This window comes from Pteropus medius, unplaced genomic scaffold (assembly GCF_902729225.1).
Source record: "Pteropus medius unplaced genomic scaffold, Ma_sr-lr_union100, whole genome shotgun sequence".
Lineage (NCBI taxonomy): Eukaryota > Metazoa > Chordata > Mammalia > Chiroptera > Pteropodidae > Pteropus > Pteropus medius.
This window is the reverse complement of record NW_024345916.1, coordinates 1,354,007-1,381,727: the sequence shown is the minus strand read 5'-3', so window position 1 is coordinate 1,381,727 and position 27,721 is coordinate 1,354,007. Positions and strand designations below refer to the sequence as shown.

Below are 27,721 nucleotides of genomic sequence, written 5' to 3'. Positions count from 1 at the left end.
AGGATAGACGGCGAGGCACTTGGAAGACCTTCAGGAGTCTGTGAAAAATAGGAGCTTAAATTAGGGAAGGGAGAAGGACGAAATTCAAGAGACTCTGAGAAGGTAAAATCAATGCAAATTAGCTCTAATTGGGTGTGAAGAAGAGGAAAAGTCTAGGCAGACTTCAAAGTTAATAGGATTAAAAGGATGGAAGGAGTGACAGTAGAAGGGATTGGGATGAAATGGGGCTGGGTCTGTTCATTTCCTGAATTATCACTGCAAACTGATGGAAACTGTGTACTCTTCCTCTAACCCCCAGCCACTAACACAGATCTTCAGATCTTGGTGTCTGGCTTGATGGTACCCCACGACAAGAGATATGTGAGGAAAACTAAGTATATAGAGGCAATTTGGGGCTTGGAGAATACTCTCTCCCTCTCTCTCTCTCTCTCTCTCTCTCTCTCTCTCTCTCACCATATGCGTGCAGGGTGCCTGTGAGAAATCAAGGTAGGAATTTCAAGTAGTAAGAAATATGGACCTTTAACTAAGAGAAGTGGTTAGCCTGGAAATGAATTTCAATGTCATGTCTATAAGGAAGCTGGTGAGAATGTTAAGGCCTTTAGCGAGGGATGCATAATAGTGAAAAATGAAAGCCTATTACTCACCTTAAGAAAAAGTCACACTTTTTGGGGGGGAGGTGGGGGGCGGTGGCCTTTAGTGTAAACAGTGATGTTCACTGTCACTATTGTGATTTTTAAGAAGAGTACATGGGAAATTTTGCACTAATCTGAGAAAGAGTATTAAAATAACATTGTAAAATTAAACCATTGATGAAAAGCCTCCCCACCACCATCAAAAAAAGGGGGAAAAATTACAGCAATTCTCCATTGTCCAATAAACAAATTTCTAAACAACATCTCCCTTTCCCTGCTCATATTAAATTAAATTACTATTCTAATTTGGAGGTTAATTAACACTCAACTACTCTGAGTTTAAAATGCATTAGAGATTTAAATGCTGAAGGAAGTCCTGGTTTTCTTTTTTTTTTTCCCCCCTCCAAATTCTATGCCCAGAACTTCCTCTCTCAAATAAACATCAATTCCCTATCTCAGAAGTCAGATTTAACCTCTCTCTTTTCTCTCTAAGCCTTTACATGTTGTACTCCATTCTGCTGCTTGCCATATCCTACCTTTAATGCAGGGAAGAGGCAAGAGAACCAAATTGTTAAATCAAGCAGCATTCAGAGACTGCAATATGCTGATGAGCCCTGCAGCCAGGCCAGGAGAAAACCTGCAGAACAAAGGAAGATTTCTTCTGGGATTGCTGACAACCCATTTCCCACACCTGTGAAGGGGAAACAGGCGACAGGTCTTTAAGTGGCTGCCCTGCATAAAATAAAATTGTTCATTCCCTATGGCTAAAACCATTAGGGAGCCTATGGATTAAATGCTGGGAATTGCCCTGCAGGCCTTTCACATTACATATTCTTACCTTTTCACACTACATACACTTATCCTTCCTCACTGTATGTCCATATCAAAGGACATGGGTAAACAAAGTCTTTAAACTGTAACTCATAGGAACTAAAGAATAATATATAAACTGAAATCCCCTGGGTCCCTCTCAGTGCCTTTACTCTGTCTTTCTCACTGTCCTCGGCTCTCTCTGTTGTCTCTGGCCCTCTGAATCTCTCTTAGGCTCTCTCACTCTGCCTCTGAGAGGAGACCATGTTCTGTCTACAGACTGTGATCCCTTCTCCAATAAACTTTCCTTTTGACTCTAACTTTGGCGTATGTTAGAATTCTTTCTTCACTCTCTTCCAAGAACCTTCTTCTTCTTTCAGAGCAGGGCTTGGCCTCCCCCCACTCAGGGGAATTTGCCCTGTCCTGCATCACCTTCTCCAATTCAATTTTAATCTTCATTTTTATGCCTCTCCTCCAAGGAGAGTACTCACCATGCTGACAATAAAACGTGATGGAGCAAGGTGAAGTAAGGAGACTATCTAGAAGCTAACTAGAGTAAAAGAGAAAGAATGCTTAAGGTTCTTTTGAGTTTTAAAAAAATTTATTAGAAGAAATGATTGTGTCTGCCCAACTGACCTTTTCTTCCTCTCTCCTTTCTATTTCTTCCTAATCCTACTGACCTTTAACTTTATTTTTCAAAGACTTCTTCAACTTTGGGCTTCAGACTAGAGCGGTAACTGTGTCTTGGAAGAGGGAGGGAAGCAGTGAGAGAGCAGCCACCTAGGGAACCATGAATTAATAATGGGTTCCTCCCTCCCCATCTCCAGGCTCTCTAATTCTAGGTACTCAAGATCCTCATTTCTGGCTTGGAAACCAGTCCAAACTAATTCATGTCTCCTTAATAGATAGTGCTATTAACCAAAAGCCTCTTTAGGCACTTCCTACTTTATAAAAGTGTTTTCTCATTCATTTTCATTAATGTTCCATTATCATAAAAATGCTAAATAACCATAATCATGCTTCTAAATTATAACCTCAGGGTGAACCTGAGAATAAAGTCTAAAGAGAATTTGATTATTCTCCCAACTAATTTCTAAAAATTAAACAGAAAGCCTGCTTCACAAATGAAAAAACTGCCTTATATCCATCTACCTACTAAAGAAACTTTTTATTCTTTGGTCCCTTCTGTCTGAGATTTGCTCAGAAAATAAAAATTCCTAAGGGATGGCCTCATTCATCTAAACATTATTGAGTGCTTCTGGACTAATTAGATCTGGAACTCTGTTTTGTTAGCAAACCTTACCAAATTGAAAATGTAATAAATCTCAAACCAGCTAGCACAGAAAGCTCTGGAGAAAATACAAAGTCCATTTGTCCATCATGATGTTCACTGCTTCCTTTTAAGTTTCTGTCCCGGATGGCTACTCATCCTGTCTCCCAGAACAGTGACAGCCCACACCACTCATTCCAAAATTAAAGTTATTGAGAACTTTGGTATCAATGAGGGATAAATGATGCTATTACTATTACTATTATTATTATTATTATTAATAATAATAATAATAAATATAGCCATTATTCTCCTTTGTTCCTAATACATTCTTGGGCCAGTCTGACATGGGAACTACTTATTCTTTCAACTGACCTTTTTGGTGGTTTTACAGTTATAGAGGAATAGTCATTCATTTTCAGATTGCTAAATTTTCACCTCATATTATAAAAAAAAATTTAGAGTTCTGAACTATCATTTTCTTCATATTCCTCATTAAGTACAGTTTAAATCAATTTTTTTTTACTATTATTCTTTGGTGTTCAGTTACACTACATAATGACTCTGCCTCTGTTTTTCATCTGAGATATCAATGCTTTTTTGCTTTTCCTGGTGTTATGCTCACAAGATTTATAACACTGCACAAGCTACAATGTATGGAAGATCACTGCAATGACAGGACTTAGGGTTAAGTGCTTTGCATTTGGTCTTAGCTTTACATAAAACATACACAGAATCTCTCCAACACATTTAGGCCATAGACAACTGTAAATCTGATTAAGGCCACTGTAATCATGGGAAGAACTCTAAACTTGGGGACAAAAAGTTCTTAGTTCAAATGCTCTGATACCTTGAAAACAAATAGCTGCCACTTATTAAATGCCTTCTTGCTTGCTGTGGGCTGGAAGATACTAAAACTTTCTGTACCTTAGTCTTCAGATCTGTAAAACAGAAATTATTATTTCCATTTATGAATAATATAGCTTCTATTTAAGAATAATACCTACCCCTCAATGTTTGTTCCATAAAACAAGTGAGGTAATTCAAGATATAAGTGCCATACAAATGTTTTTCATTCCTATGTCTTCACATCCTGTTTCTGTAATCGCTCCTGAGTCGGGGTTGCTTCTTCTCTTCTAAGGCTATGTACAGTCTTCCCTAGGGCATCTTCTCCTTCCCATTGGCATTGACTCTCACCTACCGGCTGATGATCCCCAGATCTACATCTGCAAGAGGAGTCTTTCCGCTTTTAGCTGACCCATGTGCACCTCCACAAATACCATGTAGGTCCCTTTAACTCAACATGCACATTTCTCTCTCCTCGTGTCCACATTTCCTAAAAATTAATGACACCAATCATCTCCCTTGTTACCCAGGCCAAAATGCTCAGTGTCCCCTTGGATCCCATTTACCCTTTCATACCTTCCCATAGGATCTCAGGTCGTATTCATTCTGTCTCCCATGTATTTCTCCAATCTGTCCTCTCCTCTGTATCCCACTGTCAAAGACTATCGAGTCCATCATCGTTCTTCTCCTTGTCTATGGTAGTCCTTCGAAATTTCCATGCCTCCAGAAAATCCTCTTCTAAGCCCTGTCTGTATCTTTGTAGCCCGACCCAGAGGTCTGTTACAGCTGCAATGGACAGTTCCCATATACTTCCAGGCCTTATACTACCTCAACTTTCTGAGATTCTGCCTGAGGCCTTTCTCTGACCACTGAAGCACATTTAGCCTTGGTGTGGGACATGCCACAGTACTAGGAATTTAACATTACAAGAACAACTCTTAACCAATGCAGGACAGGAATTGGCAGACAAAGATCCCAGTTTCTTCACTGCTGCAGGGGACAATTATGAGGTGTGTTTCACATACTCAGAGGGTTCCCGAAGAATTCAGTCCAAGTTGCCCGCAGGGGACCCCTCCTATTTGCTGTCTTCCCTTCCATGTCTTACCTGCCCAAGGTTTCTGGGATCACCTCCCAAATGAATCACTTGTACCCAAGTCCTTTTTCTCAGATCCTCAACTATTAAGCAAAGTTTTGGGGAAACCCATATTAAGATGAACGGAAATGAGAATGTCATCAGATTTCTTAACAGCAACAATGAAAGTAAAAATTCAGTGAAGTAATGCATGCAAAATTCTGAGTGAAAAATATTTCCAACCAAGAATCCCATGTCTATCCAAACTAAAAATTAAATGTGAGAGTATGATGAAGACATTTTCAGACATGCAGAATGTGATAGTGTGATATAATAAAAAATATATTTCAGCCTGTCCATGTTTCCTGACACACAGCTCCTAAAATCCTTGTAATTTCCTAAGTGATAAAAAAGAATGGGAGCATCTTTTGCTATAATATTTGTCCTCAAATCCTCAAATAACTTGATAACTCAAATAACTGCAGTTCCTGAAATAGCTCCAGAACTAAGGTGAAAGGAATGTCTTATTATTCATTACAAGCCCTTTCAACCACATCTGAGTTCATGCTAATGAGGTGACTTTTTAGAAAAGCTCCTAAGGATTGGGGGCTGGTTGCCAAGAGAACCAATCATGTGATTAGAGGATAGAAACTTTCAGCCCCCCCCTCCCCCACTCCTACCTCTGGGGATGGGGGTGGGGGGAACTGGAGGTCGAGTTAATCACTAATACCCGATGATTTAATCAATCATGCTTATGTAATGAAACCTCTATTTTAAAACAAATCTATGCAAATGAATTTGGAAAGCTTCCAGGTTGGTGAATACAAGGAGCTGCTGGAAGGGCAAGGAAACTCCACACCCTGCACTATACATCTCTTCCACCTGTCTGCTCCTGAGTCCTGTCCTTTTTAACCTAGTAAGTAAACTGTCTTCAGGAGTTTATGAGCTGCTCTAGCAAACTGCCAAACCCAAGGGTGGGGGGAGCGGTGGTGGATTCATCGCGGGTGAGTCAGAAGCACAGGAAACAACCTGGACCTGAGATTGACATCTGAAGTGTGGGGCAGGAGGCAGTCTTGTAAGATGGAGCCCTTAACCTCTAGGGTCCTTTGCTAGCTCCAGGTAGTGTCAGAATTGAATTAAATTGTAAGGTAATGGGCAATTGGAGAATTGCTTGGTGTGGGGAAAAAAACCCACACATCTGGTATCAGAAGTGTTCTGGGTAGTACTGAGAGCAGAGTGGTGAATGGAGTAGAGAAACAGGAAGAGACTTTCCTTTCACTGAGTCTCAAAACCTAATGACCCATCTATCTACTCATCCTCAGAAAACAACTAGGAGATGTATTCTGCCAAAATTAGAGTCAAGCAACAGACAGGCATAAGACCCTGGAACTGAGATCCATGTAGAAAAGAAGCACGAGGAATTCCCAGAATGATGGTAAAGAAACATCTGAGACAACATATGTACTGCAGGCCTAGAAAGCAACCTTTGCAGACTAGAACTAGAGATATGAGGGCTCCACAAGGGAGTGTTGCAAGAAAAAAAATAATATATGAAACTCATAGGCTACCCAGTGAGTTTTGCTCTATGTATTTGGTAAAGCGGCATCAATAGTCCACTCTCTAGCCCCTGTACTTCAAGATGGCCTTCAGAAACAAGATCCATTCGTGTGGTTGTTTTTAGAAGAGTTTGATTTGGTCATTAACTAAGCATAAGAAAACTCTTTGTGAAATCCTGTTCTGGGAAACTAGAATTTCAAATGTTTGCCAGTGGCTGAGTGGTCTCTATCTATAAATGCAACTTAAGAGAAATACAAGATGCCGAATAAGATGGTGTAAAAGTGGCAGTGGGGTGTGTACGTGTGTGTATCATCTCTGTGTGTATATGTGTATGAGATTAATAAATGGTAGAGGATGCTTAATCAGTAGAGGGGGTATCAGACCTAAGGTAGGGGTCATAGAGGAAAAGATTTCCTCACCTTGACCCTGGAACCATCCTCTTACTCAGTAAGGGTGTTATAGCTTCACTCCCACCGACATGAAATCTCTTTAAATTCCTTTATAACCAGTAAGGGAACCAAACCTGGCAAGTCAGGGTATGAAACAAACAGTAACCTTGCCTCTTGCTATAATTCCTCAATCTGTCTGAACATGAGAGTTTTTAAGAGTATGCTGTCAATTTTATTTTTCCCATCACTAATAAATGCATCACTAATAAATATGAATAGTGTACACACCATTGTGAATTCATACACTATTTGTTGATCAAGGGGACAGTAGACTATAGCCCTGAGGGGCATAGAATCCAGAATTTCACTGCCTGGATTTGAGTTAATGGAAGCCAAGACAGTAACCTATACAGACTGAAGCAGTGAGCCTGAGCTTCCACTATTGGCTGCTTATTTGAGCACATGCAAACTCCTTAACCTTTCAGTCATTCGGCTTCTTCGTCAGTAAAATGGGGTGATGATAATAACACCTACGTCACAGGACTGATATGAAGACGAATGAGATTGCATACCAAAATGCTCAGTCTAGTCCCTGGCACAGAATAAACAACAGAAAATGTGAGTTGTTTATGTTAGCTATTGATCTGGTCAGAACCACACATAAAGAAGGTGTCTCATTTAATTTTCATCATAAATTCCCCCATGCCTTATAACCTTCAAGGAAGCAGCAATGTAGAAACACATTGAGGACCCCAATGCTTCTCAAATTGTGCTCTAGAGAACAACAATCCTGCCACAGTAACAAGGACCCAGAGTTGGAAAAAGCGTGGACTATTTCCATACAAAAGGCTCTGAGAAATCCAGTAGCAAAGAAAATGCCTTAATTTTTTGTATAATCGCACATTTATATTTGAGCGTGGAAGTCTTATTATAAGTAATATCTGTTAAGAGCCTATAACACTACTGTTCCATGGAACCCACTTTAGGAAACGACAGTAAGTTCTCTGGGTAAGAGCCTCTACCTTTAGATCCTCCAGAAACGCTACACAGTCCCAAGGGGTCGTGGAGAAGTGCAGGCACTGGGCTGCCAGCCTAGGCTGTAGGAGTTGCCCTCAGTGATCTGGGTGGAGGATTCCTGTTTCTTAGTATGGCACAGCACTCTCCATAAAATGACCCCACCTTTGTATTGGCACCCTTACCATTAAGCAAAACAAAGCCTGGTAGAAATCTAGCTACAATCGGTCCATAGGTGACAGACACATGCTCTTAACCTGTGTAGTGGCAGAGGAGACCTGTCAGCTTTGCAGACCTCCTGGTGAAAAGTGGTTTTATTATGGCATTTTGAAGGGAATGAAACCTTGCCCAATTTCACAGAAACAATTTGGTATTATTATTATCTAATTTCATAAGATAAGAATAAATGGAGAGCTTTAAACCTGCAAAGTTCAAAAGCACTTTATATCTTCCTTTATCCACATTGTGATAGAACACTGCATGCTGATTTGCAATAAAAGTTATATCTTATTTAAAAAACAATGAATAACTGAGCAGGATAAAAATAGAATTCATATATAAAATAGGCAATCGTCTACAAAAGACACCAGCATGTTACATGGGTGGGGAAATATCTCTCCCCTGTGTTTAGTACCAAGTAGTATTTAGTAATTGTTCTAGACACCATTCTGAACACATTTAAACAGATAGGGTCTTGTTCTCTGGTTCTGTGCTGCTACTTTCTACATGGACAAAATTAATACAAAGGCCTAGGGGATGACTTACTTCCAAGAAGGAAAAACATGTTAATGCTTACAACATAAACAGTTTGACATTTACGAGTGGTAAATGGAGTTTGGTCATTGAAGTGAAGAAAGAAATTGCTTCTACTTCATCAAGGAAAATTTACGGATAAAGATATAATTCTGACTATTGGAGGAAAATGTGTAAGTGCTGGGCAGCTAGTACGAAAGAGAAAAAACAGAGTTACCTGGTGATTAGCAAAGTGTGTGGTGCATGGTAAGCGCTTAGCACATGTGTCTAGAAGAAATGAAAGTGGTATTCTAGGAACAGGAGTGGGCTTCATAAGTCTAAAGACTCATGAAACATGGGGAAGAAAATCCAGATGCAGAGAAGGGCTTGGGTTATAAGAGTTTAAGTCCTAGGATATTCAGGGATGTGTGTGTGTGTGTGTGTGTGTGTGTGTGTGTGTGTGTGTGTGTGTGTGTATGCGCACGCACATTTATGTACATACATGTATAAAATTTGGTCATTTGATAAATAAACTATAGAGATCAGTCTCAAAAATATCTACTTTCTTCAAGATTCCCAAACCCTGAAAAAGTGGATCTAAATGCTGAAGACTTAAGCTCAGTCCTGGCCTGGTCTGTTCAAGAGTAGAGGAGACCCATTACTACACCACATTGCTGAAGAGAAAAACCTCCTTGTTATTAACTCACTCCTACTGCCTACAAAACAGAAAGGGCTCAAATCAATCATTCCCATTTACAAAGGGAATATGAAATACTGAAAAATTGAAGAAGGGAAAAACGGGCACTCCTCACAATCTCTCAGGTAAGCTTCAGGGTCGACCGTGATATGTCAACGCACTTAGCACTCAAGGGAGACAGGTTACATCACATACACATGAAGGCTTCCCTCTCTCCCCTACAAAGAATCACAGGGGTATGTCTGCCTCTTAGCCAGCTATGTGTCGGAATGGCAATTTCCAGAAATCACTAGACATTGATATATCCTTTGACTCTGGGAAAACTGCTGTCTCTTCTTTTTCCCCATTTGTAAAACTAGGGAAATGCTATTTATTTAATTCTGAGGATTTGTACACGAAGCTTACAAAATATCAGATTAAAATCCACGATTGAGATGTTCTAAACAGAATTATACCACCACTCAGTGTTGTTTTTTTTTTCCGTAGACCTTAATTTCAATTGTCACTACAAATGTAGGCGTAATAGACTTGCACACACATACACACACAAAACTGAGTGCTACTCTGAGCAGGATATTCTGTTGAGTATTTATCTATCTGTGTCTCACATGTGAATGATGACCAAGGAGTCACTGATTCTCTGCAGTCTCCAACCATTTTGGCACCACGGACCAGTGCTCCTATGAGAATCTAATGCCTGATGATCTGAGGTAGAGCTGAGGCAGTGACGCTAGCGCTGGGGAGCGGCTGCAAATACAGATGAAGCTTCGCTGGCTTGCCTGCCACTGACCTCCTGCTGTGCAGCTCAGCTACTACCAGGCCAGTTCACTTCCTGGGGGTTGGGAACGCCTGCTCTAATGGACCAGGTCCCTATCCTGGTTTTATTTCATCACAGGTTGGCAAAAGAAAGAGAAAGTTGGAGAAGGAGGAGGAGTAATAAATCCCATGGCTACTTCTTCCTCTTCTCTCTATCCTGTCATCCCCACCTAACCTCCCTCACTCCTGCCCCTGCCATCAGCATCTCACAGACATTCGTGACATCAGACTCCCTAACCAAGCCTCAGTGTGGGCCCTACCTCAGATGATGAAATGCCCAGCTAGGGTAACCCAGTTTTAGTTTCCTCCTAAAAGGAAGATGAATCACACTCTAGTCTTTGGTGTGTCAGAAACTCACCGGTGGTATGGATCCATGTTTTCTTTATACTAAGCTACAGAAAAGTTCGGAGCTAACATTGGAGGCAGAATCAAGGGAATACTATGAAATTTGTTGAGGTCCTTGATGGGCCAAGAAGGAAAGAGCCCTTGCTTAGAAGTAATGGGTTACATCTATGAAAAGGGAGGTTGACAAGCCAAAGTCTTGAAGCTAGGGGGAAAAATAAAGAGGAGACAATCCTAACATTATCCCCTTATAAGGTATCAACTAATAAAAGAACCTCAGCCCAGACCCCAGTGTAATTCCAGGTCCGGCCCCTCAACCTTCGCATTCCTCCTCTGACCCAAACCTACTTGGATCCTTCACTTCATGGCTCTGATTTACACCAGCAATTCGACCTAAGACAGTTCTGCATCCTTCGGTAGCAGGGTAATCTGAGTTCTTGGAATTCTGAAATGGAACTTCTAGTTCATTTCTCCACTAGAAACTGCATTTCACACTGCAGGTAACTTACATGGCATCATGAGTTCAGTGCAAAAGTTAAGATGTATTATAGACTCTATAGAGCTACTCGTACAGAAAATGTCAAGTGAGTACCAAAACACCTACTTAAAATAACTTTCCGAAATAAAATCTTCCAAAGGTTTGGAAATGCCTATGTAATTTTAACAGCTCACAAACTTCTCCTTTTGCAAACAAAAAGTATCTTCACACACCATCCCTAGACTACATAAAAAGTAGCCCCTGAAAGAAGTTTATTGCTGAGACCTCAATCCTGTATCAGTGATAAAACAAAAAAAAAAAGCTTTTCTCATAGAGCTTCTCCATCCAGTGTACAAAGTGTATAAGAGAGCAGAATATGAAAAGAATATTTTCTGAAAAAGGGCTTGTATTGTACTCCTCTCAAACCGAGATAAAGATCTTACTAGGATTCTAATTTTTCAATCTTTCAGCACGAAACTGAACAGCAAACTGTACTAATTTCTATTGATAGAATTTGAACCCCACAATAAAATTTCAAGAAATGACTAAAACCCCTTGCAGTACTAGAATTTTGACGTACAATATGTGACTGTAACAGGATCATGAGGCATGAAAAAAAATGCTTATTTTATAAATTTTTAACATACTAATATTAAATTTGACCCATATCCCACAGTATGCACTGCCATTGAGATGGGAAGTTACAATCAACAAAGGACTTGAAGACCTATATTTCTCTGTCCTAGGGTGAGTGTGGTGGCAATAGACACCAGACACATCATAAATCTTACTTCTGCTAATTAAAGAAAACCAGGGCCCTGTTTTGTAAAGTCTCCTTAGTGCCTTCTCATATACTTTCCTCCAGTACATAATACCCCTTAGAGAGTGAGACTTGGGAGAGCACATTTGGAAAATGTGTTCTTCCTATTTCATCTTTAGAGTCAGTCCCTTGTGATGGGAACCACACAAGTGCCTAAGCTGGTTCACTAGCTGAACCAAAGAAGCTCAAGTTTCAAGACCCCGCGATCTGACTTTGAGGATGGATTGCAGTAATGCTTCATGCTTGGGGCGACGCAGCAAGCCATGTGCAGGTGTAGCTATTAGAAAATTCAAGCGCGTGACTGCTCAAGGGCAGTCACCCAGCAAGGTCATAATATTCCAACATCGTTTCCAGGTGCCGCACCTGCTCACTATCATTCATCAGGAGTCTAAACAACAGAAGTTCCTTAGGAGCTATCACAGAACGATGCTGGAAGCGAGCCAGGAACTACATCAAGGCTGTTAGTCCATGTGTGTGTGCCTGTGCACACACGCACACCCACACGTGTGGAGAACCACATCATGCAAAGGAAGCAAGACTTGGTTCTGCCCACCTTTGAATACTCACTTTTAAAAAGTATTTAGAATTATCAATACCACATAAAGCGTAGTAACACAGACCAGACTATTTTCTCTGCAGCCTTTCCTATATTTCTAAGGAGCCCTAAATTCACTATACTTCCTGTGTTCCAGGGGTACTAAAAACACTGAATTTTTTTCATATAAAAATATTTAAAATATCAATAAATATAACCAATCCCAAAATACTATCTCAAAGCAATTATCATTACTTCTTTGCTCACAGTGGAGAGTGTAGCTAGTTAACACCCTCTAAAACATATCCCAAGGCACCGCAACTCAAGTGGAAAGTGTACCGAAAACACACGCTGGCCAGTTAAGCTGGTATTTAAATGCAGCACTAAAAATGCATTTCACACTTAACTTCATCAATCACCAACCAATCTTACTTTGCATCTTGGCTACCAAAAGAAAATGGGATTTGTCTCCCTGAAGAAATATGTCACTGCTCTGCTTGAATTATTAAGCTTTAATATTACAGAGAGAAACAGTCAGGGGAGGAAAAAAAAAAGAAAAAAAGAAAAAGATATAAAATTAGACCCAGGTTGCCATCTACAGACTGATATCAGCACTGCTCATTCATACAGCATTAGATACTAGGATAACAGTAAACATCGGCAGTAGAAAGGGGCAAATTTTATGACTATAATCTTAATTATAAAAACATTAAGAAAGCGTACAAATCTCTTTTTTCCTAATCAACATGAGAACAGTACATATGTAAAAACACACTGTGCCAAAAATTTGTACAGTTTAACATATGATGAAATAATCAGAGATATTCACCCTACTTTAAAATTTAACACTTTGGAGTAAAACTGAAGAGGTTGCTCAATTCCAAATTTAAAATATTTTTAAGTAGAACAGACTATGTTTCATCTCTAAAATCATCTCTAAAATTTGTTTGATATTTGTATACATTGTGTAATGATCATCACAATAAGTCTAGTTAACATCTGTCCCCATACGTAGTTATAAACATTTTTTTCTTGTGATGAAAACTTTTAAGATCTACTCTTTTAGCAATTTTCGAATGTCAAATACAGTACTAAATTCTTGCATTTTTTTTACTCATCATCTTGACTCAACCACCACACACCTTCCCTTTCACTTTGCTTCAAGTCGTGATCGCGTTTACCTTTCTAAAGAATAAGCAGCCTCTATCCGAAAGCACACGCTTGGTTCTAATTACTAAAATAGATGACATTAATGCAGAAAGCAAGAGCGATAATAAATGAATATGAAGGCTGAATTACGGAGTAAAAAAAATGAGAAAGAGAGAGAGATACTTTTGATGTTATAACCTGGAACATTTCTATAGCTAAAGACATCTGGAGGGAGATCTGATAAAGAGAAATAGCTCAGTTTTCAAAATTATCGATGTAAGCTAATATCCTTAAGTTTACCAAGTGATGATTTAATCCAATGAACTGTACAAAAAATTTTTTTCTTATTTTCCCTGGAAAAATTATTTTTGGAAGCCAAGATTCATTTTCCAGGTAATATGTTCTTTTTAATCAAGATGAAAAGATACAAAATGAATCATCTAAACGCATATATATGTTTCCAGATCAGTGGGGTGTAAGCCTCTTACTGGGAAAAAAATTCAGTCCCCAAAACTTTTATTTGAAAAACACCAGTGGTTGTTCTATATAACGATGAGATCCAGCAGTTGAAACCCCATAATCTGTACATTATAAAACTACATTGGAAAATATACATTTAAAATGGGCAATTATCTAAAACAACTGCAGGATTCTTTAAAGACAAGGAAAGAATAGCTGAGGGATTCTAACCTTTCTTAGCACTTTTAAAATATGACTTGCTTCAGTGTTCAACATATTTTTATTTTTATCCTCACAGATACAATTTTTGCTGCAAACTATTTGCCACAAAAGCAAAAGTACTGATAATTCAACTTTTTAATAAAGGCTATTTTCCTGTGAAAGAGGGAAATGTTGATACAGCCTCATGTTCCCAAGTTTCTACAAATAAGATGCCTGACAAGAGGATGGTTTCCCTTTCTTTGAGGGATGACTACTAAGTCTAAAAACTTTAAAAATATATGTGGAAAGTAGGAGTTGAGATTTTCGTAAGCTAATGAGAGCCTGGCAGAAAATAAGCAAGTAACATTTTATAAAAATCTATTAATCGATTCAGAAAGGTTTAAAATGAGTACTGTTTCTTTGTGGGTTTTAAACTATTACAGAGACTTATCTATTTTGTAACTTCCATCATTCATTCCTCAATATTTATTAAGTATCTTATATGTATCAGAACTGTGTCAGTTTTGGGGGATTAAAAGCAAAAAACAACTAGTAAGACATAGCCCATAGCCTCGGGGGGGTTCACGATCTAGTATATATTGATTAAAATAAATATTTTTAATGCTCAAGGTATGGCATGTTGTTCCAGACTAGCTTTTTTTCCCTTTGGTGTCTGCCATACAATAAGCATTCAATAAACATTTGTTTACTGCATTTCACCTTTAAGGTAAATCTTAGTATAAACCCACATTTTGTAGATGGCAAATGTGGCCCAAAAAAGTTAAGTGACTTGCCCAAGGTCAAGAGCAGAACTAGCACAAGAATCTAGGACTCTCAACTTCCAGCTAATCTCCATCATTTAAATCATTGAAGATTTAAATCCTCTTCCACTCTTTCTTCTCTATGTAATTAACTCATTCATTCAGTCTCTTCTTTTAACTTGGTCTCAACACATCATTCTTTTGGACTCTTTAATCACCTGTGTAGTGTCCTCTAAACCCCCACATAAGTTCACGCTATCTCCGCAATTGTGAACTCCATATTAGCTATAATTCTAATGTCACTCTTCACATAGACTCTGAAATGACATGGAGCTTCCAGATAGGAGATAGAGCTCTGGATATGAATCTGAAATCTTATCCCATTTACTCTCTTCCTGGGCACCCCAGTATGTCCCTCTGCAGGGTATGAGAGTGGGTCCCAGGGTGAAGAAGCAGTCACTCCAGTGGGCTGTGTCCCAGCCAGCCCTCCACGCCCGCAGCATTGTTCCACTCTCGCGTGCTTGCCCCTCTGAGAACATGCTTGGAATGAAACCCCAAAGAGCCTGTCTTCACTAAGAAACTAATGTGTGCTTAATTCATTACATTTTTATCCTGAAATCTTATACTAATACGAGATTTAAAAATTATTTTATACTAGTTCTCACTTGGTAATGCAAGATATGTAACTAATTTTGGTACTTATCCTTTATTGGTAAAGTTTTTTGTGTGTTTAGTATTCTTGTGGATGTCAGCAAAATTAGGAAAACATCTTTTTGTGACTAATGGTAATTCATAATGAATGTGGACAAGGCTTGTAGACACACAAATAAGAAACACCAGTGTCAGCAGTAGTTAGTAAACATGTTAAAAACAGGGTGGTAAAATTTACCCAGGGTGGTAAAAAAAAAACACCCTGAGAAATATTTTACCTCAAAACATGTGTCCTTATAGTATAATCTCTAATTATAAATAGAAATTAATCGTGAAAAACAGTAGCATTTCTCATACACAGTTTTCTCCTGTGAAAACTGTCAGATATGATGATAAGAAGTATCTTCTGTGAGTGCTGAGAAACAAACTGATCTATTTAAGAGTTAAAATTGTATCACAGCCTTAAGGCAATAATAATCAATAATAACGATACAGCAATAACAACAAACTTACCACTGTTTGGAATTGTTTGTGGTGAGTTCTTTAAGTTAATATTTTGTTTCCCTTTCGTGGATTTTTCCAAATTCGCATCCTCTTTTTTCCCTTTCCTCTTTGGGGGCTGAGGAGATGAGTTGTCACTGGATCCGACGGTTGACTTAGATTGGCGATCATTTCCCTAAGTGGCAAAAGGTTAAAAACTTTACTATTGGCTAATGAACCCAAAGTGGTTCCTAGTCCAATACAAGTCATTAACTAGGGATTAAATGGTGATAAACAGGACAGGAACAAGAGATGAATGTATTGTGTTGATTCTGCTACTGTCCATTTTAATATCTGCAATTAACCTTTCCTACTAGCAGCAGAGGAAGAGTCTAAAAGAAGAAAAAGAAAAATAACAGTTGTCGAGCACTAACAATCATTGAGTACTTAATATGTACTGGGTATTCTATAAAATTATTTCACTCAATCGTCATACCTCTGTGAGACAGGTACTGTTAAAACCCAATTTTATAGAGGAGGAAAAGAGGCTTAAAGGTTAAGCCTTGCCCAAGGTCACGCAGCCAGCAAGGAGCAGAGCGGGTCCTCTGCCTTAACCATCCCCTCCCCGCACTCCTTTCTGAAGAATAAGCAGCTATCTATTGAATATGGAATAGTGACAGCCCTCAGTCTGATAAGTTAATCTAGAAATACCTCTTAATTAGTTGTTGCTGTGAATCTACAGGTATCATCATTCGAGCAGACATAATGTGCTTGTAGAAATCCTCCAATATTTATTCATCTTTTGGTGAATGCCATGGTCTCGTCCCTATGAATCACAAATCCAGAGCAACACAGACCCAAGCAGCTCAAGACCACATGCTCCCATTCCTGCAAGGCAGCCACCTTTGGTGGTTGCTTCTGGTCCCCCACGTGCTTCTTGGAATGAAGACCTTACATCTGTTGGCTCCTCAGCAGGAATGTGAGGTTGAGTTTCAGTAGCTCCTGTCATTGGCCCAAATACAGCTCCTGGGGAGCAACATAATAGCCACTACAGTCGGGGCTACTCTAAGTGCTCAAGGAACAGAGGGGCTGATATTCAGCCATTACTTGGCCAATGCTACAGCAAGAAATTACCTCCAGACAAGACAGCCCTGGCTCTTAGATGCTCAGGTGCTAAACTTACCTGAGTGTACAAGGTGTCAGGCTATAGGTAATGGAAAGAATGCAAGTTTTAGAGACCCAAAATACCTGGCTCAGAGCCACTGCTTTGCCACTAGCCATCTATGCAACCTTGGACTAACTCCTGCTTTCTTTGAGCTTGTTTCCTCATTAGTTGAACAGGGTTAATGTTCCTGCTTTTAGGTCTATCATGAAGATGAAATGGTAACATTTATAAAGTAACTAGTACAGTGCCTGGCATGTAATATTTGTTCAATGAGTATCAGAGTGCTTTCTTCAAAAGCTAAGAGGTAATATCTTTTTCTTAAAAATCCTATCAAACTCACACCATATTGGGTGCAATCTTTATGCAAAATCTGCACTATGCTAGTGTTTGAAGATAAATGTAGTAATATTAAATAAACAAATATGCCTAGAAAACTATTATAACTGATCATTTTAAACATTTATATATTCAGTCATCCAGAAGCATTTAAATAGTTTTAGCCATCACCCAATTAAGAATAGGAAAATCCACAGCCTTACAAATGAAGCTATTTATGCTATTTTATCATAGCCTACAAGAAAATGAATTATGAATAGATTAACAGTATGAAAATGTCCAAATCTATAACACTTTTTTGCATAATTTAATTTCCTATTCCAACTGCAATTTAAACATACAGTTTTCATTTAATTATTGCAATTACTGCTACCAGAGTTGGTTTTTCCTTTTCTCTTTTTTTTTTCTTTTATTCAATAATTTTTTCTCACAATGCCATATATACACTGTCTGGCAGAAGAAATAGATAATATGATTATAGTGGAGATTTCAACACCATCAGCCAGGGCTCATATTCTAGTCTATTTTCAACCAAGTCTATACATCCTAAGATTTTAAAACTTTAAAAGCCTTGAAGGACAGGAATAACCCTTCCAGCAAGCCTACTGGAATGTTCAGAGACGCAGTTACACCTCCAAAGACTAAAATGAAACGTCATGAATGAGAAACCCTGGATCTCAGGACAATAATTTTTACAGCTCTCTGGGAAAAGTCTTATGTACAACAGGAATATAACAAGGGAGAATCAGAAACTTCATCCTGGAATGTGTAGAGATTCATAAATTTAAAAAACTCTCTTATTGAATATTCATGAAGTTCTGATTTACTGCATTTCTGATAGGGACACTCAAAAGGGTGAGTGTGGAGCATCAAGAAAAACTAGTTGGTTCTAATAACCATGTACAGCATGGCTTTGGTAACTGACAATCATGTATTCAGTTTTTGGTTAATGACTAATCATCCAGCATCTTGTAAGAACTAAATTAAACTGAGAGCAAGGGAAATTTTGTTTTGTAATTAGAAAACCAGAAATAATTTAAATGCATAACTTTTTATTTTTCCATAAACCACTTCTTTATACTTTGCCACAGGGCGCCTTCTACCTTCAGGTCCCCAGCCTCAACCCCCTTAAATCATCCATTTTAGTGGCCCTGAACCCACAAGAGGAGGACAAGGAAGGACAGGAGCCAAGGGTACCAGGGAAAATCCACACCCAAATAAATCCCTTTGGAGACCCCTAAAGACGGGGTTCTGCAGACAGAGTTGCCCAGACCCAACTGAATTTCAAGTTTAACAGCTGCATCAGAATAAAGCCAAATCATTCCAGGTCAGAAATACATCCTTCCAACTCTGACTGCCCACTTGGATCCCCACAGACTCGGTTAGGCTGTACTCAGAGGATCTTCTGAGCTAATTCGGTGGTTTTCAAACTGTGTTCCATGGAGCCCTAGTGGCTTCTTAGAGGTTCTGGCACTCGCAGGACCAAGGGGTACAGGCTCTGCCCTCCCACCTCCCCAAGTCAGAACAGCTCTGGTTTTTCCTTTTTTATATTGCAATCTGTTTTATACATTCAATTTGTTCGAAGAAAAGCTTCCCATGTTTAAAATTTTTGAAAAAAAAATCCCGGCTCAAATGATCCCTGTAGTATAAACACCCTACAGGTCCACAGATTATTTGGAATGGCTTTTGGGGCCTCCCACCTGGCAGGGCCTCCATCATGCCTTGGAGAACACAAACAAAAGGCACCAGGGAAAGGAGGAGGGAGAGGCGAAGACCCAGCAGCTCATGGATGCCCCAGACTTGCCTCTGCACACACCAGAAAGGGCTGGCTTGCAGGAAGAACAGCTTCCCAGTGAGGCTCCCCTCCTTGTCACGGCCTTTAGGGACTGGCCCCACACCCGCATGCCCCGGGCCATGCATCTCCACCTAGTCCCCTTGGTGCAGGATGTGCTATAGCAGCCTATTGGCCACGTCCAGTGTCTCCTCCTTCTGCAGCACAATATCATAGGACTCCAGGTAGTGCTCCTACTGCTCCTCTACCTTGTCATTTAGGAGGCCAATCTTGAGAATGTTCTCCACACCTGGAACCCCATCCCATCAGCCATTCTGAGGTCCCCTATGGAGTCTCCCAGCCGGAGGATGTGGGTTTTGCCCTGAAGCTGCTGGAAGTAACTGGAGTTCTCCCACATGGAGCTGTTCTTGTTCTGTATACCAGCTGGCCCTTGAATGCCTGCAGGAAACCATCTTCGTCCAAATTCATGTAGTTAGACACAATGTGGATGCTGGGGTGCAACACTTTCATCGTGGGATCATTTCTTCCAAGTTATCACCAATGGTCGTGGAAAAGATGAAAAAGGGACTGTTGTTTTGGTAGAGGGTGTTTTAGAACATCTTGTAACCCTCCCTAAGCATTGTGCTGGACTCTCTAAGCACCTGGGCTGTTCAAAACCTCTGAATATCTGCTGACAAGGGAGATTGTGCGCTTTGGTCCACTGTTCTACCATACGAGGTAACTTCTCTTTGATAGTCCCATGTGGATCAATCTAAACTGGGTAACAGTGGTGAAAGAGCGCTTTCAGCTCTTTCTGGCACTCCTCACTGATGATCTTGCTGTTATCCAGAATATTGTAGGAAGAAGGGCATCACTTTCCATTATAAGCAAACCTGCTCAAGGTCATGTCAAAATCAGAAATGACCTGTGAGCAGTCCCCCCCCCGCCCCTGTGGAGGATGCCCACGACCTCCTGCACCTCCGGGCTGCTGCATCAGGACCGTGGCCTTCATCAGGGTGCTCACCTGTCCTGAAAGCCAAGAGAATGGCCAATCCCGGCATCTCACTGGGCCCAAAGAGAGCCCCGGGCTCACTCAGGCAAATCTGTGAGGCTGGGGTGAGAGATGGGGTGGAGCAGGGATATCCTGCCTGGAAAGCCTACTGACCAGAGTGGCACAGCAGGGTGAAGTCGCCCGCTGTGGGCCTCTGAATGCCTGGGGCAGAGGTGGAGAAGGACAGGGGGTCAGTGCCTTGGCCACTCCGTGCTTCTACCCACCTCATGTCTTCTACCATCGTGTTTGCCAAAGCTTGTTTTTTGTTTTTAAAGAAAAATGCTGATACATCTAAAGTGTTACTATAGGGGGTGGCTCCGTAGTGTAGTGGTTAGCTCATCTGCCTTACACGCAGAAGGTCCTGGGTTCGTACCCCAGGTGGAATCACGGACCATACCCCAGGGGCACCAGGCCCCGGTGCGCACCACGAGCACGTGGGAGGAGACGCCCCACCTTCAGAGATCCAGCTCTTAAGGGGAGATGGCAACATCCATAGGTCAAGGGTGGAAGTTGGGGGGTGGGTAATTAAAGAGCGGGCGGGAGGGAATAAAATAAATAAAATGTCGCTATAAAACAAATATATAATAAATCATATTGAATGTATAAATCATATATACTTATTTATTTATATAGCTATATAAATTAAAGGTAATATGTAAATAAGAAAGAGAGTGAGAGAGAGAGAAGGATTTTCTTTTCTTTTATGGGATTTCCACATGTGACTTATAACTTAGACACACAGATAGTTATTGCTATTTGGGGAGCACAGGGAACAGGGGAGTTTGCCATCTCATACAGCTATCCCAATTGGTAAAGCAATGTTATTGAGCACCTCTCATGTGCTAAATACCCATTAATACAAATATTTACTAAATTTATAGATAGGTATCATTATCATCACTTTACAGATAAAGCAATTCAGTGTCTCAAGTTATCCAGGTCTGATTTTTCTGCTACACTGAAGCTTCCTGATGGCAAGACACTAGAAACACCTATTATTTAGTATAGTTTCCTAAAAAAGCCATCCAGAAATAACAAAGTATGGCTGTATCCCAAAGTGGAAGGAATCAAGAAGCGGCCTAATTTTACAGCACGTCCTGTGCAGAAATTAGACCCTGGCGATACTTAAAACTACTGTCCTGCCTTTCCTCTTACACATCTCTCAGTATCTGGTAGGAAAAGCAATCCTCTGGCTCAAACAAACATACTAAAAAGAGTTCTCCAATCACCCCTCACTGCCTTGAAATTGGGATTTTTAAATAGTTCTCAAGGCAGTTTCCAACAAGATCCAATCAACTTAGGATTCCTTATTACCACAGAAACCCATTTCTAATCCCCATGAAAACATGTCAAAGAGACATTGGCCATAAAACAGCAAGTTTAAAATAGTTCTGTGAGGGCCTTGCCTCCCAGAGCAGCCTTCTCCATGTGGGTATCTCAGTGATGCGCCAGGGAAGGAGACTGAAGAGCAGGGACCAGACCCAGCGCAGGCTGGCATTGCTCTCACTGGTGTGTCTTGTGAGAGCAAGCAGGAGAAAGCCTTGCATCCATGCTGGACTCAGTTTCCCCACAAGGCAAATGGAGTTTGGGGAGCATTTGGAATTTATCTTGCTTCACAGTAACTCTGTGATATGTAGATAATCATGCCACTTTTTACCAGAAACTCAGCAATTATAATATTTGAATCTGCAAATTACCAATCACAAAATGTCTTAGCCACATGGTGAAATGAACCACAAAAGACAACTTAGTCCTGGGCTTTAACTTTGAAATACTTCTCTGATTTTGCACATCTCCCACTAGAGGGCGCTTTGATTCTATGTGGAGTGACCTCGCTGCTAAAGAACAGCCTCCCCTGATGGGTTTATTTCTCAAACTTAATAAAACTTAAGACGATTGATTCACTTATATTTTCATTCTGTTTTCAAGGTTAGAATCGCAACTTAAAATTATTCACAATTTGCTAATTTCCGTGACTCTCCCAGCACTTGGAGTCTGTATCAGGTCTTGTCCTACTCTACACAAGACATTCCTTGGCTGAATTGAAAGGGTCTGCTTGGCTCCCAGAAACCCTCATTCTTCAAACTCCCTACCACAAGGGTGCGACCTGGCTCACTAAATCACTGATGCACCAGCAGGGGTCCCCTGTGCAGGCTATGGCAATCGTCTCTCCGTCTCTCTCGCTCTCTCTCTCTTTTTTTTTTGGTTCTTTCAGGCCTTCACCTATACTCTCTTTCATTATAGAATAAAGCAATATTTCCTAGAAAGCTGTGTGGAAACATGAATTCCTAAAAATCCAGTTCTGTGTCCCCTTTGATTTATATCATGAGTTTGGGGATGCTTTCTCCATTGATTTTGCAGTGGTTCCCCAAGTTTTAAGCTCTCATAGTCTCACTTACTTGCACCCCCCTCTTCCCCCCAACTCAGTGCTAAGTAGTTCATGATCTTAAAAACATGTACATTCTCCAGGGAACCAATTAATTAAAGGAAAAGAGTAAATTAATCTTTACCTTAAAATTGAGTTTGCGACTTTGGAATTATGACATAAGATGTTCTCTCTGTGTAGCTCACAGCCAGTCATGCCCACGTCCACTAGATTGTGACAACCTACCGTGTCCCAGGTGGATTACCTCTGCTGAAATGAGACCTTCTAAAAGAGGTCTACCCTAACCACCCAGATAATACAGTACTCTCTCTCACTTTCTCTTCCCATATCTCGTAGTATTTTTCTTCAAGCTTCTCTCTGATTAATATCAACTGTATTGTATATTTGTCTTTCTTCTTCTCCAGAATGTAAGCTCCATACATGTAGTATTTTTTCTGGAATCTCTGCCTCCCCTTCCCCGCCAAGCACTAAAACAGTGCTTAGGACATAATATGCACTCAATAAATGACTGTTGGATGAACACGTCAATCAATGACAACATTTATACTCGAAGAATAATTATCATAGATGTCTATCTCCCCTGCTGCCACTGGTCCAAGTCACTTATGTCACATGCCTAGACTCTAGCTGTCCCACAGCCTTTGGCTTCTATTCTTGCCCCAACCCACTTCTCCATAGATATCACAGCCAGAATGAGCTTTTAAAAATGTAAATTAAATGATATCACGCTCTTATTCTAACCTCAGATGGTGTCTCATCAAGGAATAAAATGCAAACTCTTTATATAGCCTCAGGATCAAGTCCACCTGCACGATTTCATCTCAGACCATGATGGCGTTCTTTCCGCCCTCCTCACAGGCCAAGCTCTTTACCAAGGGCCTTCGTGACTGTTTGTTCTGCTGTGGAGGCTCTTTTCTCCCCTGCCCCAATCTTGTATGACTGGCTCCACCATTCAATTCTCATTTTCAGAGAATTATTTATATATTTGTCTAAAGGTTGATCGTCTGGCTACCCCCATTCTTCTACCCTCCCCACTCCACGGACACTAGAATGAAAATTTCATCAGGTCTGAAACCTTGTCTGTTTGTTCACCACTAATTGCTAGCTGCTTAGAGTAGTTCCTGGTACTTAGTAACTACTCAACAAATATGTGTTGAATGGATGACTGAATGAGCACATAAATAAATAGAATGATGAATATACAGAATGCTTTGGGAGCACTGTGGAAAGAGGGACAAACTCTGCTATCTTTCTATTTTCCTAAGTCACAGCATAGAAATGTAATTTTGAGTCTTTACTTTTCAAGAAATGAAACTATTTCTTTAAAGGTAATTTCCTCAAGGAGGCCTTTCCTGACATAACTAGTTCTCCTTCATTGTTTCTCATATTGCTCTGTACTTTTCTTTCATTTTCATCACACTCTGTAATTATATATGGATTTGTGGAATCATTTGTTTAACCTCAGTCTTCCAAGTAGACCATGAACAAAGAGAAAGCACTGTGTCTTTTTGCTCATTTCCAAGCTCCCACTCACCCATCATCTCACTCAACAGCATGATGAGGCCTGCTCCCTGTCAGGCTGTGCTGAGTGCTACGAGGAAACACTACAACGACAGGTGTCTGCTCTTCAACTATGACCGTTATGTAGAGGAACTTGGAATTCTGTTTCTGAGGTCCACATCAGGCCTCTGACTCCACCATTTATAACTGCTTGCCGAACACTTTCTGCTAGATTTCATGATGACACTTCCAACTTAATGTTTGAAATCAGTCAGGTCATTATTTCTTCTGACTGCCTTCTTTTTGGCCATGATACTACCATTCTCTCAGGCATTCAAGCTCAAAGACTTGCAGTTGTCTTTGGTTTCAACCTCTCCATTAACCACATGCATCCAATCACCAAGCAAGCCTCTCATTTTTTCACAAGCAGTAATCAATCATCTCCCGCTACCTCTACCACCTTCCCCAGTCTAGGCTCTTATCACTTCATAGCAAGCAATTGCAAGCTGCATAACTGATGTTTTATGGTCTCTCAACCATGTTAAGTCTTTCTCCGCACAAAAGATCTGACTATCTGACTTTCCTAGAATGGAATTGTATTAACAGTCTTGTCTCTCAGAAGCCCTCACGAGCTGCCCTCTACTCAAAAATAAAGACCAGACTCTTCATTCTGACATTCAAGGTCATCTAAAACTGCCACCACCTACCATTTAGGCACATCAGCATCCACACTATGATGTACCCTCTGTTCCAGTCATCCTAAGGGACTCACTGATCCTGGAGTCAGGAGCACGAGCTCCCTCCAGGCAGGCCATCTAGACTCAATCCCTTCCCTGCTTTTTGCTCAACAGTAGGCTTTGGACATGCTGCTCCCACTGTCTGTGTTTCTTTTTCTCATTTTTAAATGAAATAACAACAGTACCTGCCTCGGGGGGTGAGGATGAAATAAATCATGTCTGTAAAGACACTGACATAGTGTTGAGCCTTCAAGTGTTCACTAAATATCAGCCAGCATTATTGCGTCTCTGAGAGCTCATCTCCTTTCCTCACGCCATCCCTTCTGTCTGAAACCCCTCTCCCCTCACTGACCTTTGCCTGAAACCTAAACAGTTCTCAAAGGCATAGCTCAGATTCAACTTCCTCCATGTACATTGGCCAAAGCACATCAATTCCTTCCGTCTCTCTCATGTTTACCAATCTCACCATAGCATGTTAGTTACCTTTTCAAGCTATCTTCTGTATTTCAATGAGATTGTAAGGTCGAGAGCTTTGTCATAAATAGCATGAGAGTCTCAGTGAACGGGTGAGTAATAAATGTTGTTTGTTATGCTGAGTTCAGCATGTCCTCATGAAAAATTATTTTTCTTTTTTTCTAGAATTTCACATGATATAACCAAAGAGATATCATTGCCCAGCAGTCATTTCTTTCACAAAACATCAATACAGGAATTTTGCTTAGTTAATTCAAGAAGGGGAAATGACAAATAATTCTGATCCCTACTGGCCTGGCAATTCAATCAAAAAGGTAGAAAGAGGAAAGAGAAGTCTCGGCCAGAAAAAAGAACTGTCAAAGCATTACTCCGGCATGACATAAAATTCATCTCCATGAGAGGTATACACAGAAAATACAAAGAAGTTAAAAAATTACCTACTAAGTGCTGGTCACAGTTCCCACAATAACAGGTATTTGATAGACGTTTGCTGAATTAACAAACGAATGATTGATGGAAAAGATTCTTATAGGGAATTAAATATTTGGAATGATTCTCAATCTTTTAAAGGACTATAACTGAAGATTACCATTCTCTTACAAAAATTTCTTGTCTAGTCTTTGTCAGAGACAGAGAACAAGACTGGGTCAACCACAGATGTGACCTACCACAGCATTTTATGTACTAGTGCCTAGACTGCAACCGTGATATAAATTATATCAGATTATTCACGGGACAAAAGATACCTATTTTAAAATCCATATTTTAAAAATGTTAGCTCTCTTTTAAGACCTTAATTGTAACACCAATGTTCTAGTGGTGTTTCATATAATTGCTTACATACTAAGTAGTCTAAGTTTTATTTCTTCAAATTTAATTGAAACCCAAAGGACAGTCTCTCTGTATTATATAGAGATATAGAACATTAATGAGTAAACCATCTGATGATACTTACACTCCCTTTAGACTTTCTGGATCCTACAATAGGAGGCAGTGAAGAAGCTTTCTGACTGTGGAAACAAATGCAATTTAGAAATATGAGTGTTATATACAAAGAATATATAATGCAAGATAATTGTCATCCCAATTTGCCATCCCAACCTGGAAGTCAACTATTTACTGACATTAGCGTTTCATAAAAAATACCATGTTTTCCCAATTTCACAAAGACTTCCATAAAATATCCAAATTTCATTTCAAAAGATGTTTAATGCTTTCCTGTATACTATTTTAATTGATGCTTAAAATAAACTTTTAGTACCACCTTAAATTTTTTCATGATATTTTTATTCAATTTCCAATTTTTTATATGAATTTCAATTATTTCCAAAGCTCAGTATGATTTTGTCAGATTGAGTTTAAAACAATAAATGTCTATTTTTTTTTTTTTAATGTCTACAATGTCTACTTCTGATAGAAGCTCAGAATGGTAACACACTGGCATTTATATTCAGAGAGCTTCTAAACCAATCATTCTCATCAAAGAATAAAAATTTCTTTTCAGCTATAAAAATGTTGTTTCACAGAGGTCTGTATTATTAGAAAATGATCTATCCCAGAACCCAACTGCACCTCTTTGAAAAATAAGAAGACACATAAAGGTAAATCTTACTAATTTGTCTGAGAAAGGCCACAATGAGTTAGTTTTCTCACCGCCATCAAGTACACACTGAAGTTCACAAAAGACTAATCCAGTGTTGCCTAGCAGAGACTGTGAAGGATTTGATTTCATGGATGGATAAGGATGGTTAGCAATAAGCATACTGGTAAACAATCACAAAGTGCTGGAAAACCATGTGCTCTTGCATGCTTCAAACAGCACCCCTGAAATTTTATTTCATCTAATACTTATCTAGAAATCCTTGGTTAGCCTCTCCATCAGATTTGACAAATAGAGAATTAACAAAGAACAAACTAGTGACATTCTGCTCTATTTCTGCAAGTATCACCCACTCTAGCAGAGAAAACCACAAAAAGTCAATACTCAGTAGCAAAGTGGCCATGGAATCTCTGGAAAATGCAGCAGAGGTGGATCCCAGGGCACCCTGAGGAAGCTGAGGGGAGGGTCCCTGCATGTGCCAGGGAGCAGTGCTTTTCAAGCATGCCTCTGCAGTCCATCTATGTGGCTGGAATAGGGCGTTTTTCACAAATACATGACACCGAATAGAGAAAAATGGTTCACAGTGCATTATGTGTAATTAAAATTGTAATCTTTAAAATTTTGCATGTATTAACTATAAACCCAGTCACTCTACATATTATGCACAAGTGACATTACATTGTTTTTATGTTTTACAGTTGTTATTAAAAGAGGCATAAAATATTATGTTTTTAAAAACATTTTTAGATGTTTTTATGTATACCAGGTGAAAAATTATTTGGTCTAGGTAAACAGTTAAAGACATTATCAAAACCTCTAATAATGTGTGCTGTATAGCAGCTCATTGCCCTGTACCTTCTTCACTAGAGTAAATTTTTATATTTATTATAAATTCATAAGTGAATGTTAAATAAAAAAAAAACTATGTAGTCTTTCATAGTTTCTCCAAAATTACTGTGCAATAGCTCTCAATCTCCAATCATGGCAAAA

General features: G+C 39.7%; 1 protein-coding gene and 1 pseudogene across 4 annotated transcripts in view; both read right to left on the bottom strand.

Annotated features, from left to right (window-relative positions):
* The window catches only part of DCDC2 (doublecortin domain containing 2), a 156,999-nt gene that overhangs the window by 76,396 nt on the left and 52,882 nt on the right, over window positions 1–27,721 (bottom strand). For all 4 annotated transcript variants that reach the window (XM_039874811.1, XM_039874810.1, XM_039874812.1 and 1 more), the window contains 2 exons: window positions 26,087–26,141; window positions 15,745–15,907 (listed from right to left, as the gene is read on the bottom strand). In XM_039874811.1, the coding sequence (XP_039730745.1) occupies window positions 15,745–15,907; window positions 26,087–26,141 (218 nt within the window). The remainder of the gene's footprint in view (window positions 1–15,744; window positions 15,908–26,086; window positions 26,142–27,721) is intronic.
* LOC120612367 (7-methylguanosine phosphate-specific 5'-nucleotidase-like) lies at window positions 18,758–20,076 on the bottom strand (annotated as a pseudogene).